Here is a 14,128-nt window from a genome sequence, read left to right on the forward strand (position 1 = left end):
ATGATCTAAATCAATTAGTGCACATATGTAAAAACTAAATAAATAATAATCTATTTTCATGTTAAGACTAGGCTTAATATATGGATAATGTAATTTCCCAGAAGGTTTTTGAATGAAGAGAGAAGAATAAAAGACTGACAACTAAAAATACTGTAATTGCTCATTATTTTATTGGGACAGCAACAGCTCTCACAAAGTGCACAAACTGCATGTAAAAATAACAGTTAAATGTGAACATTATATTAGAAATACATTGAAGGCCACCTCACAACTCCACAAGACATTGCTTTTAAACCTGAGAATTACAAATATCCATTTGGTCACTTGACCAATTGCTGAAATGCCACAATCAGCTGAAAATAATTAGCGTTACAGAAAACATTTTTTTCATATTATATTTTTTTCATTATTAAATTATTTTGTGGCATTTTGGCATTTGACCAAAGAAAGCCTGATTACAGATACACACACTTGCTATTAAAAAGACATTAAGCTTTTTTATTATTATTACTACAGTAGCAGAAACTGCAAAACCCTGCTAAATTTTTAAAGGAGCAAGCATTCATTGATTCTTCAGCATTTTATGAAACAACCATTATACGGACACCTACTGACCTGGATGTATGACAATCTGTTCCAAGCCTCTTTTGTGGCCTCCCTCTTACAGAGCATAAACTGATTCACACATGGACTACTAAAAACCAATTATACTTTTCACTTCACATGAATTGCACTTTATTTATTCAAAAAGTAAAAATAATAAAAGAAATACTTTCAGAAATATTGTTAGCTACTTTATGGTGGTAAAAATAACCGACTGCTCCGGTCATTAAACCAATCATTTCAAATGTAACCTGCAAATCAGCCTGAATTTCAGAACATAGCCAATAAGACGTTTTGGACCACAATTTACTCAATCAACTAGCTACATCTAGCTAAAAGTGTTGGGGTTTTTCAGAGGTGTTACAGTACTCAACACCAAAGCCATAGCAAATAAAATTGTCACTTGCATTTGAAATGTGTGATGCTGTAAAAGTGTATTCCCCAAAAACAACTTGACTAGTACGAAGTAGCAGCTCAAAAACAACTTAAACAAGCAATCAGTGATTTATACCCATTTTTAATATGGTTACCTTGAAACTGGGGAAACATTGTGAAGCATAAACTGGTTTCATTAACTTAATGTGTTTGGTACTTTGTGGCACTAAAAATTACTTATTGCTCCTTTAAGTACTGAGTGACTCATAACTGCAGTGGACTTACTCCTCCCCCTCCCTTTGGGATCCTTGGGGCTAAAATAAATAACTCCAAGACAGTATTATGCACCAATCACAAAGCAGCACACCAACAAAAACAATAAAATTAACCCCCAAAAAAAGAATAGGTAACAATTTATGAACAGCTAAAGAGCATAGTAAAACAGCTTATTTAGAGTATTCTTTACTCACATATCCATCCTGTTTAAATCCCATTAATATTTTAATTACATGTACTAGAGTAATGTAGCTAGTTAATACCCACATCTGATATTCTCAACTAATTAGCACATAATGGCTTAGCAGTCACATTAAGGCAGTAGCCACAAACACAGATTCAAATATGTTTCTTTTCCAAATATTAAAAAAGTCTTATGATTGAAGAATGAATTTTGGCTTTTAATAGTGTTAAATATATGTGCTTATTCACACAAATATTATGGTCAAAAGTTTGTGGACACCTGTTTCTCTAATATTTCTTTTCCTGACATCTAGTATTTTGAAGAAAAAAAAAAAAAAAAAAACGAAATCTGGTACATGTCTGAACCTGATGGCACTGAACCACAAGGACTTTAGTGATGTAAGGTATGGATGTTGCATGATTGGAAGTTGATCACTAAAGCCACTCCATCACATCCCAGAGATATTGGATAGGGCTTTATCACTATAGGGAATGCAGCTCCATTGCTCCAAAGCCCAGTGCTGGGAAGATATATAATCCTCTAACCAATGTTTGGCATTGAGCATTGTGACCTTAGGCTTGTGTGGTCCTGCTCTAGTGCATCCTATTTTGTTCATATGGAGAATATATGAAGTGTTTGTGTGCATTTCTATTTCTGCGATTAAAATTTGTGCAACTTAAGGGGTATCTACAAACTTTTGAACATATAGGTTTATACACAGCCTTTCACTCAGTGCTGTTAGCTAGTTGCTAGCAGAAGAAAATAGCTTGGGCTAAACAAATTATTTGCTATTTTCATCAGCAGAATACATTACAAATACAACTGATATGCATCATAAAACAATTCTAAGTAGTATATAAAGTGGAAAAAAATTAAAATAGAACGGAATAAAAATGAAACATTGGAATATAACACCATAATTCTTCAATGTACAATCACCATATACAGTCAACATTATACAATGGTTATAGCCGTCAGCATGGCAAGTCCACTAAACTCACGACTGTACAGTTACTGTACTATACATCAACAGCATTTTGGTTTACAAGGCAGTGAGCTGCATTATACATTAAATTCAATAACAAAAGATATTATTCTGCTATACAGACTTGGATTATGTCACCTGATATGAAATTATGCTTTATTTTCTTAATATAGATCTGATGTGCTGATACACTTTTCCACATATTATGCCAAATGTTTAGACTTGTATTGCTTTACTTGTTACAACTATTAGAATTAAAAGGGCAATCTGTCTTATTATCAAACGATTTTTCTTTACACTACACAAAAGACATTTGGACACTTGGCCATAGCTTCTGCCAAAAAAAACAAAAAAAAAACCCATGGCCCCTTGTGCCATAAATGTACTATGGAGAATAAACTGATTAAATCAGGGACTGCTAAGTAATTTCATTCTTTACTTGTAGTTGCATTTTACAGTAAAAATATTAAAATAACCATTTTAAAATGTACAGTTTGCTACGTTTTGATGAAGAAAAAAAAAGAAAAAATAAACGTATCCTTTAAAGCTATAGTGGGGTGTAATTAAAACAGTATGAAAGGGTCTTGATCTTACAAATCTGTGCATGAATGTAATAATACTGATGGTACTTTAAGGGGAAGTACTACGACAGCATTAGAAGAGTAATAGGCCAGGCTTAAGTCTTGGTCCAGTTAATATATGCATTGTAGCTACTTTAAGACTTTGTCAGCATAGTAAAGCATAAGAAATGGTCCCAACCAATTATCTAAAATTTGGACAAATACATACTGTAAAATTGCAGCTGAACTTGTTTCTTTTCATGTTAGCCCTTAAATGGCTGCTAGATGGTAGTACTACTATAATATAAATAGAAAGATTCAATTTCTGCTACTAAATAGCTTCAGGTCAGGTTAAAAAAAATAAATAAATAAATAAAAAAAATAAAACTCTTCCAAAAGTTTGTAATTAATTTATTATTTCTTTTTCCAATTAGAGCACTGCAAAATTCAGAAACAATACTTTCAAATAGTTAAATGTTCAATGACAGACAATCATGTGGATGCTGGTAGGAAAAAGTGTGGGCTGATGCTCTAATGGGCTGGGAATTTTTTTATATATAAAAACACATCTTATACGGTCAATAATTATAATCATCTAAAGACAGGAGAAGGCCATACATCCTCAAGTGAAGCTGTCAAGAACCCATTCATGAGAAAATGCAGTGCACAAAACAAAAAATAAAAAATAATAATAATAATAAAAAAATAAATAAATAAAAATTGAGAACAGAAGCTGCTGGTGTTTTCAGAACAACTGACTGGTAACCCTAAGAGTCCCTAATGGCAAATAGTGCACACAATGAAAATGTATTTTTATAAAGTTGTTTTATATATTAAGTAGATTTAGGCTTTTGTAATTTGATTTAATATTTTTACTGTATCAGAAATTAATAGTTTGAAAGTGTTTTGACTGGAAATAAAATTAATGAGAGATGTTTTTAAAATTCTGCACAGTAATAGGAAAAAAAAAAATGGGTTATTGTTAAATATTTAACTCCATAAATTCAGCATTGTATTAAGTCTCCTGTTGGTAAATGTCTATTTTTAAAATTCTGCTTCTTATATTGTGAACTTTTTTTTTTTTTTTTTAAAGCAAAGAGCAGCTAAATGTTAGCAGTGACTTGGTGAATCATTATCAAAGATCAGCATAATCAGCTTTGAGAATTTTTAAATACAGTCTCTAGCCTCAAAATAATCACAGCACATGACACAGTGTACACCAATAAAAGTGAGAAATGTATCCAAAACTCTAGGCTTCCAGATCACCTATGTCTCAAAAGAATAAATTCTGCTCATAGCCCATAAAGAGACAGTGTTTGCACCAAACCAAAAGAATGACAACAGAAAACCCCATACACCAACATTCATTAGTGAACAGTCTTAATACACACACAGACACACTCACAGTGCAAGTGACACAGTGTGTCATATCAAAAGTGTGTGTTTCAGGGAACTTAACAGAGAATGCAAAGTAAAATTCAAACTTTCAGAAATTTCTGCATAAAAGTTGTAATAAAAAAAAAAAAAAAAAAAAAAAAAAAAAAAAATTCATTTTGCGTGAAATGCCAAATGAGGGGAACATTTTGTCAAGTTACACTGCTGGCATTTCATATCCCTAATATATTTTGTAAAGTACATATTCTATATATGATAGAAAAAAATATATATTAAAAAGTGGTCTTTGCAAAAGTTATGGCATATTTAATGATATTTTAAGCTCAGGAAATAAATAGAAATTCAGCACTAAACTGTGTAGACAAATACAATATTAAAGGTTGTTCCCATTAAAGTATGCATAAGTTTTTCACTTTAGAAGATCAGCAAAACATGCCACTTGAAAATTTGTATATAGCCGTTACATTACATATTAAATCTTGTTCTGATTCTTTGTAAATTTACTATTATCAATGTCCCACACAAAAGACGACAAATAGTTCATATATCCTGACATTTCTCTACAATTCACCATTTCACTTCAAGGGAATCAATGACCATGTTTACATCTCAAGAGACCAATTACGCAGAAACCTTGAAAAGCTGAAATTTTTCAAGGTTCTTTCAGATAAATTATTTTCTGAAAGAACTGGAGGCATTCAGGACATGGAGGCAAAAGGGCCATCCATGAGTGCTGGTCTGACACAACCAAAAACCCCCAACTGGAGTCTGCCTTTTGGAAAATAAGGCAGAAAGCAAGGCACTCAATCTTAAAGGAATATTCCAAGGATTTTCAACCATAACCTCAATCTACTGTATTTGTAGTTTATGCTGGATTAATATATATAAATATTTAAACAATTAAACAAGTCTCCACTACAGGTCTGATACCACAAATTAAAATTAAATTAAAAACTTGGTTAGTTAGTTGCTAAATACAACTGTTGTCAGAATGTAAATACTGCACCATATAAGGTGGAACTGAACCATAATTTAAGAAGATTAGGTGGCAGAATATATTGTGTTACTGAATGGCACTTTCTTTTTCTGTTTAATTTGTTTGAACATTTTTTTCTGAAACCAAAATTCTGCATTGTGCCACATTGGAAATTGTAAAACAAGCCATCAATTTAAAACAGATGCTGCATATAGAGATTACGTTGAAACTGTTGGGAGTACTTCTTTAATGTGTTTAGATAAACAATATCAGATTGGTTCATACAGCGTATGCTTGTTCTATACAGATCCTGAAACAGTAGCTCGAGCTCACGTTGTCATGGTGTGGGATGTTTGGGGGGAGGGGGGGGGGTACATAAAGGTAGATAGACAGAAAATAAAACCATTTGTATAGAGGCTACTTATACCTCTGACAGACTCTTTACATGTGTATCCTTCAAACTTATCAATAAAGGCAAGCATTTAAAAAAACTAAAATCTCAAAAAAGTGCTTTAAAATGAAAAAAAGCAATAAGATGGTAATAAAAAAAGGAAATGTAGTGCTAAGAAACTAATTTAAATAACCAGATTGAACATCATCATCACAGAAATACACCAGACTTCAAAGTTGATTTTTCTTTTAGTTAGTTCACACCCCTTACAAATTTACATGACATTATATTGTTTATTTCCTGCAATCATCCAGCCAAATGTTTTCATGTTTACCACCTCTAAACAGCTTACTGCACAGAGGTGGAGATTTTCTTCAGCCCTACTGGAATTAAGAAAAGTCCCACTTTATTTGGACAGTCTCTACAGCTGATCAAAATGTTTGTGCTAAATTTAACTTCAAGTAAATAAAAAAGTGTAATGGTTTGTTTCTTCTTTCTTTCCCTTTCTATGAAAAGTATTCATTCGTCTGTAACCGCTTACACAGTTCTGGGTTGCTGTGGGCCCAGAGTCTACCCAGAATCACAGAGTGCAAGGCGGGAACACACCCTGGAGGGAGTGCCAGTCCTTCACAGGGTGATACATGCTCACACCTTTGGACACCCGAGTTGTCAATTCACCTACCAACGTGTGTTTTTGGACCATGGTAGGAAACCGGAGCATTCAAAAGGCAACTCACGTGGACATGGGGAGAACACACCAAACTCCTCACAGTCACCCCGAGTGGGGCGTACCTCTTTAAAATATTTTATTCAATTTATATATTTTTTTCCCCCACCAGCTACAGAGGACGTGACAATTCAGTTACAACTTAAGCACCTGCAACGCATCTAGAGGACTATTCAAATATGAGGCTGCTAATGTGGTGAATGTGCGTTGAGACACCAGGCAACAAATTAAAAAAATAACACACTACATATAAGAAAAAAAAAATAAGGCTATGATGAGGCTGACATGTTGGGATACATGAAGGCACATACACACACACACACAAATGTAAACATTACACCTGCCTAAACCTGACCACACACTTCCAAATGAACAAAAAGTAGGTCAGGCTAAGAGCTATCACCGTATCTCTATAGGCCAGCATCAATTATAGAATATTAGAACTGATTGTAAGTGAAAATAATCAAAATTAAATCTGATAATACAATGATAATCATTGTAAAAATCCAATCACTCTTAAAATATACATCCATAACTGCAAAATAAATAGTCCCAACCACTTACAAATGCAGCACAAATACCCTGTTCAGAAGCTACCCATTAAGTCACACAACAAACATCATGATTGAAGACAATGGAATCACCAAGACTCCAGTGAGAACTAAAGGTAGCTCATGCTAAGGCTGTTTCGGTGTGGTCTGAGCTGAGAATCAAACTCTGAGCTGAGACTACATTTAGAGGAGTAATGACAACCTAGGTGTTTGGGGAGAGGGGGTCAAAGGTAACAAGAGGTGGCCAGCAGGGCCAAAGCAGCAGAGAGGAAGTGAGTAACCCGGTACAGGTGGAGAGGAGAGAAGGTCACCATGGCAACGCAGAGAGGGAGTAGAAGGTGACAGGTCAGGGCCAGCATCATTTTACTGAAAAAGATGTAAACACGGGTTTAGTGTCACATACAGAAACACACGTTTGAGTGTTCCCCAATTAGATAAGGGTACAAAAGCTGAGAAAGTGAGGGCTAGCATGCGTTTACCCTGAGACACATCAGGTCTAGCTGCAATTATTATATCACCTGTGGACACTTCAGTGTGATTCAGAGGAGAACACTCATTCAGCACAAAACACACAACCATGTGAGCTGATACACTATTGCCAAAAGTATTCACTCACCCGCCCAAATCATCAAATTCAGGTGTATCAAGCACCTAGGCATGCTGATGACATCTACAAAAAAAAATTGAGCTCTCAGGAGCTCAGTAAATTCCAGCATGGCACCTGCGCAATGAGTCCCGTCGTGATTAAATAAAAAAAAAAAAGTCGCTATTAAATATTCCTCAGTCAACTGTCAGTGGTATTATAACAAAGTGGAAGAAATTGGGAGCTACAGCAACTCTGTCATTTTACATGGCTTACCATGTTGTGGCTGAGCATGGTCAGCGGATGCTGAGGCACAGTGCACAGAGGTTGTCCATTGCTACAGACCTCCAAAACTCATGTGGCCTTCAGACTAGCTCAAGAACAGTGCGCAGAGAGCTTCATGAAACGGGTTTCCATGGACGAGCAGCAGTATCCAAGCCTTACATGTGCAACAAGTGCAATGCAAAGATGTAGTGGTGTAAATCACACCACCACTGGACTCTAGAGAACTGGAGACATGTTCTCTGGAGTGACGAATCATGATTCTCTGTGTGGCAATTCAACAGACGAGTCAGGATTTGACGGATGCCAGGAGAACAAAACTTGTCTGACTGCACTGTGCCAAGTGTTTGGTGAAGGGGTGGGGTGATGGTGTTGGGCTGTTTTTCCAGGAGCTGGGTTCTGACACTTAATTCCAGTGAAAAAAACTCGTAATATTTCAGCTTACCAAGACATTTTGAACAATTTCATGCTCCCAACTTTGAGGGAATGGTTTGGGGATGGCCCCATTCTGTTCCAACTTGAATGCACACCAGTGCACAAAGCAAGGTTCATAAAGACGCGAGTGATTGAGACTGGCGTGGAAGAGCTTTGCTGGTCTGTACAGAGTCCTGACCTCAACAAGATACACCTCTGGCATGAATTAGAGCAGAGACTGCAAGCCAGGCCTTATCGTCTAATATCAGTGTCTGACCTCATGAAAGCTTCCGGAAGAATAGTCACAATTCCCCATAAATACACCCCTAAAACTTGTGGAAAGCCTTCTCAGAAGGGTTGAAGCTGTTATAGCTGTAAAGGGTTGGCTGACATCATATTAAACACTATGGGTTAAGAATGGAACCTCGTGCAAGTTCATGTGTGTGAAGAGCAAATAATTTTGGCAGTATACTGTAACAAACTTTGCTGATATAGAGGATAGAATGTGGTCAATTATGTTCTCTTGGACCCCACACTCAGCTGTGCTGGCTCCTATTGGCATTCCATTAACTAAGATATAACTTGCTTTAAAGTAGTTTATCTATCTGTTTCTCATAGCTTTTAAAGGAACACTGCAGTATTTTTACCTTTAAAAAATTATGAGATTTTGATCAAAAATTCTGAGGCTCCTTCTACCTGTAATAGGGACAATAGTGCTTCTCTCACAGCTTCCGTTCCTTCACCCCTAAAAAACTTCAGAACCATTGGGTGGAGGTATCTTGCGAGAAATGTGTAACGTTTTACAGCGTGTAGATCCTTCTTGTGCAGAGGTAAACACACGTGAGCTAACTTGGCTTCCCCGGTACGGACATTATAGCAGAGAGAGCAAAATTGGCTGTTCAAGAGTTAAAATTGGACTGACTTTATCCTGTCTTCATGTTTCAGTTAACTCTATCACAGTAACACCTGAAAAAAGGACAACAGGTTAACTACTCAGTAGTTAGTGCTAAGTTTTTGAAACAATAAGCTAGGTTTTTGAGCACTACTGAGCAGTGACCCTGAGTTTGCGCCTGCTAACTTTAGCCGGGACTAGCTTACTTTTTAACATTAGACATTGATTCTTTTAATAAGTGTTTTCTGTTGTTTGCTGTGTGGTTATAAGGGTTAGAGTAATACCAAAGTTGCACTTTATGGTTGTAATAACATGGGCCAGTGTATATCATGTACAATATATGGATCTTATGCATTATTTTTTATTACACACATACCCCAGGCTCAACACTGAGGTAGTGTGTGAGTGAATAACTAGAAGCCCCAATTATCACTGAAGCCCTGAGAGCCATTTGTGACCAATGTGAATATTCCTTAGCTCAGAAGGTCTGTGTGTGTGTGCACACACTTGACTGTGAGGGGAAAGAGGATGGAGGTGTGTACGTGGGGGACTTGTTTTCAGGATAATCTTGTAAATGTGAATTACACTTAGCCAACAGGTCGGGTGAGCTTAGGAGACAAAAACACTTCTTACATATTATTCCTTTAAAACATTATTGCCTATTGAACTATTAAAAAAATGAGAAATATGTTGTGTGTTTTGATATTATGTAAGTTTTAAACAGCTTCTTTTTTTTTTGCTGTACATAGCACATATGTGGGCACACACAAACACTCTCTCTCTCACACACACACCTGAGGCTCAAAGTGGTCGTGTTGCAGTTGATGAGGAGCACAGAGGCAATAAGCAGTGGCACTGTGTGTGGCCACCAGGGGTCAGGATGCAGATAAAAAGAATATCTGAAACACAAAGATAGCCAGTGGGTCTTGTGGGGGAGTGTTCACCATGGATAATCATGGGGGGGTTTAACAAATTTATGCAAAGAAACACAATTTTAAGATACACCTGTAGGAGTAGGTGTACATGATCAAATGTTAAACATTTTCCTGAATTCAACAGGTTCTTAAGATCATTTGCAGTATTATTATAAATGGTTACTATGTGATATGAATTGTTATTTTATCTGGAACAGCTGAACAATAGACCTGAGAATAAGCAAGGAGGTAAGCAGTTAAAATGGACAGGTTCAAGGGCAGAAAATTAAAACTTTATTCATTATCCTAACACAGTAATTGGCTTGACTTCTGAAAATATTGTGACATAAAGTACATTGACCCAATAAGAACATTTTAAAATATGATTTTTTTTTTTTTTTTTTTTTTAAACAAAACACCACGTGAGATACCTAAGATTGCGGCTCCAGTAGATGAGGCAAGGTGCGCTGAGCATCATGGGTAGTGTGAGAAGTGCAGACACGCTAAGGTGAAGTTGCAGGTCATCTCTGACATCCTGTAGTACTGACTCCGACAGGACAGTGGAGCCATTACATTCTTTAAGTTTATTTTGACTTTCCCTATTGCTGTAGCCATTCTCTGTGTTCTGGGTTGATTTCTGTGGTGCCTGGTTAGAGGGGAACACAGTTGTCTCGCAAGTATTAAAGCTGAATTCAGTCACATTTTCTTCCATCCAGTGACACTTTCACAATATGGAACAGCACTTCAGTGTCACCTAGTGGCCTGGATGTGTCTAAGATACCATTCTAAATGTATTTCAAACATGGCCACACCCTTAATCGGGAAACCACTCTACAGGAAATAAACTGGTTAAATCAGGGAATAGAAGTGAATTTTTAAGAACGTATGAAGCACTCACCAGATTCAGCATGTGACTCAGAGACCTCTCTGTCATCTGTAATCTCAGTACCTAGACAACAAAAGACAATAATGCAAGTTACTGAGGATCTAAGGATATTTTTACTGCTCTTTTAACAGCTGCTACACATACTTACCCGGTAAAGGTGGAGCAGAAAGCTGACTACTATGGAAAGTGCTCCACAGGTGACTCTGCCCAGCACAGTCAGACAGAGGATAAGGAATATTTGAGCAGAGAGCCAAAGAGTGCCACAGTGCCGAGAGACTGAAGGTCTGGGACAGGCATATTAAAAAAAGAAAAACCGAGTTAAGTTGATTCTATGTGCGGGATACAGTATTTTATTGCAAATGTTTTCAATATTTATGAATAATATCAGTACACAGGTCTACGTGTCCAAATTGTATCATTTAATTTCTAGCATTTCTTAATCTATATTAAGCATATTCAAATTCTTTAAAATCTGTTTATCTAATGACACCATATATTAATTTAATATTAAATAATTTACATTAAGAAAAAAATATTCCAAAATGTTTTGGGATTGCCTTTAAAGGAATCAAAATATAAACCTGATCTTAATTAGTATAAATATTTTTTTCTCCATCTTCAAACATGCATACTAAGTATGTACGTCCCATTGGCTAAAGAGGACAGAAAAGAAATGTTTATAGTACAAGTATTTAGTATTTTTTTTCAACACTAAATATTATTATTTAAAAAAATATGTTGAAAAAAAATATATATAAAAAAAGAAAATGCTAAAGTAGAAAACTTATCACAGTGAGCATGACAAAAAAAAAAAAAACCTGATTTGGCTCAGATTGTGGAAAGACTGCAATGTCAACAATGAATTATGACAAAATAATCATATCATAGTAATAAAATTATAAAATGTGTAAAAAAAAATAAAGTGTTAAATTGCACCATTCAGCAATTCCCATTTCATCCATACAAGGATGGATCTCTTTACTTATCCAGCTGTAGATTTCATCCAGTCATTCTCCCACCTATATGTCCATCACACACATCTTTCTGACAGTGCATTAATTCTTCTCTCATCCATCTTTGTACCAACCAAAAAAATGTATGCTTCTCTGTCTACAGATACATGCACAAATTTGGGCAAATGATTTTAACACATTTGGAGGGAAAATAAATACATAAATAAATTTGGCCTTTAAAAGTATTTTTATTTTCTCCCAAAAAAAAAAAAAAAAAAAAAAAAAAAAAACATATGGAGAAAGAGTGTAAACATTAGCACAGTAAAAAAAGTAGCACAGACCATATAGATGAAAGTGATCAAGTGAGATGTACATCATTTTCTATATATACACACGCATTTTTAAATAAAAGGAACACATGTCCTGCATATAACCTGGGGCCTCCATTTTGGCCATGCCTGGAATACCTCCAGCAGGAGGCATCCTTGTCAGCTGCCCTAAAAAAAACCTCCTCCTATAATGCAAAGGAGCAGTGACTATTCTGAACTCCTCACCAATTGTGGACAATAAGCAACCCACTGAAGAAAACTCTTGCAACTTTCATCCCAGGCCTGATGACCATATGTAAGAATGGGTATGTAGATCTACTGGTAAATTGAGAGCCTTGCTTTATGGCTCAACTCTCTCTTCACAACAGAAGAGAACAACCTACAGTCTTGAGGTAAGTTAGAATATCAAAAATGTGCAATTTGAATAGCACTGGTCAACGATGTTGCATGACTAAACATTTCTTAATAGATGGTTATTACCTGTGCAGTGGAGCCAGAATGAACGAAATCACACGTAATGACACACAGAGGACTGTGGTCCCCCAGAAGGAGATTGTTGTCCCTAGGACACAGAGCACCAGAGAAACCAGTCGTGGCCAGTCCTGTGCTGGTACTGTTGTATGCTGAGATACATCATTCACAGGGGTCAGAGGCAGGTTGTCAACTGAAATGAGACCCAGAGTGGACCAGCCCTCCTGAAAGCAGCCTTGTCTGTTAGAGAGAACGCATGGAAACATACATTCAAGGGCAATGAGGTTTAACAACAACTCGAAAGAATCATTATCTAGTGGAAATGGGGGGAAAAAGTAAAAAAAAAATAAAATAAATTTGAATTTAAAGCTGCATTAATAAATGTAACCTGTGCCCATATCAGGTATTTTAAATCACAAAACTCACTTGAGTAATAGGTGAATCAGGAGGACAGGCAGCTCCAGTTTATGAGGCTGTAAACCTTTAGCTACAGATTCTCGCAAAGCCAGTGTTGAGCCTGTTTTGAGAACTGATGATAGCTGCCTTCTTAAGGCTAGAAGCAGTGCCACAGCCATGTATACAGGTAGCACTGGTCCACAGAAACGCAGGATCTAACAAAACAGGATATTGCCGAGTTGTGATTTATAATACAAGCCTGGAGAATAAGCCCAGTTATGCTGATTTAACCAAACAAACTGGTGAAGCACATAGAAAAGCTAACATCCAAAACAGACTAGAGACAGAGAAAAATGGAAATTATGCCCAAGCTTACCTGTCCAAGCACTTTGGGAAAGGAGGTCCGCACTGACACCTGAATTGCAACGAGACACTTATCAACTATATATAAACATGAAATGCTTCAGTACCTTCCAAAAACTACTGGATCATAGATTGGCATGTATACAAGGCAAATTGTTCTTAAAAATATATAACTGCAGCATTGGGTTTTATAACTTTTGATTAATACAATTTGCTCGACATAAGTTACACATGCAGGAGTACATATAAACAATAAACACAAAAACAATTTTATATAATAAAAAGTCCCTGGGAACCAACAACACTATAACTTTATCACACTTACCTCTTTTCATCTCTATTTAGAGTCAAAAACAAGTGTACTTGAAGGTAAATTATCAAAAGTATTTTGTTTGATTACCAGAAAAAAAGAAGCATTATTAATAATTTACTTTAATATATGGAAATACATTTACATACACGCAGGGGGTAAAAAAAAAAAAAAAAACCCCAAATGGAACCAACAATAGCAATGTGAAATTGCAGAATTTTGTTTTCTGTGCAATAAACACCATCTAAAAAAATAATAATAATAAAAAAATAAAAAAAAGAGCTAATTTTGTATATGCACTTTTTCCCCCTA

The 14,128-nt window shown here is 35.8% G+C and overlaps 1 protein-coding gene across 1 annotated transcript in view; it reads right to left on the minus strand.

The window, feature by feature from the left end:
• Positions 1–4,644: 4,644 nt before the first annotated feature.
• pgap1 (post-GPI attachment to proteins inositol deacylase 1) overlaps positions 4,645–14,128 on the minus strand; it is a 34,117-nt gene continuing 24,633 nt past the window's right edge. Inside the window, exons 19-26 of the mRNA XM_066686955.1 lie at positions 13,520–13,558; positions 13,174–13,358; positions 12,757–12,987; positions 11,143–11,278; positions 11,007–11,057; positions 10,540–10,754; positions 9,989–10,093; positions 4,645–7,389 (exon numbers count right to left, since the gene is read on the minus strand). Of these exons, the coding sequence (XP_066543052.1) occupies positions 7,248–7,389; positions 9,989–10,093; positions 10,540–10,754; positions 11,007–11,057; positions 11,143–11,278; positions 12,757–12,987; positions 13,174–13,358; positions 13,520–13,558 (1,104 nt within the window). The 3' untranslated portion in view covers positions 4,645–7,247. The remainder of the gene's footprint in view (positions 7,390–9,988; positions 10,094–10,539; positions 10,755–11,006; positions 11,058–11,142; positions 11,279–12,756; positions 12,988–13,173; positions 13,359–13,519; positions 13,559–14,128) is intronic.

This window comes from Hoplias malabaricus, chromosome 12, assembly GCF_029633855.1.
Source record: "Hoplias malabaricus isolate fHopMal1 chromosome 12, fHopMal1.hap1, whole genome shotgun sequence".
Classification (NCBI taxonomy): Eukaryota; Metazoa; Chordata; class Actinopteri; order Characiformes; family Erythrinidae; genus Hoplias; species Hoplias malabaricus.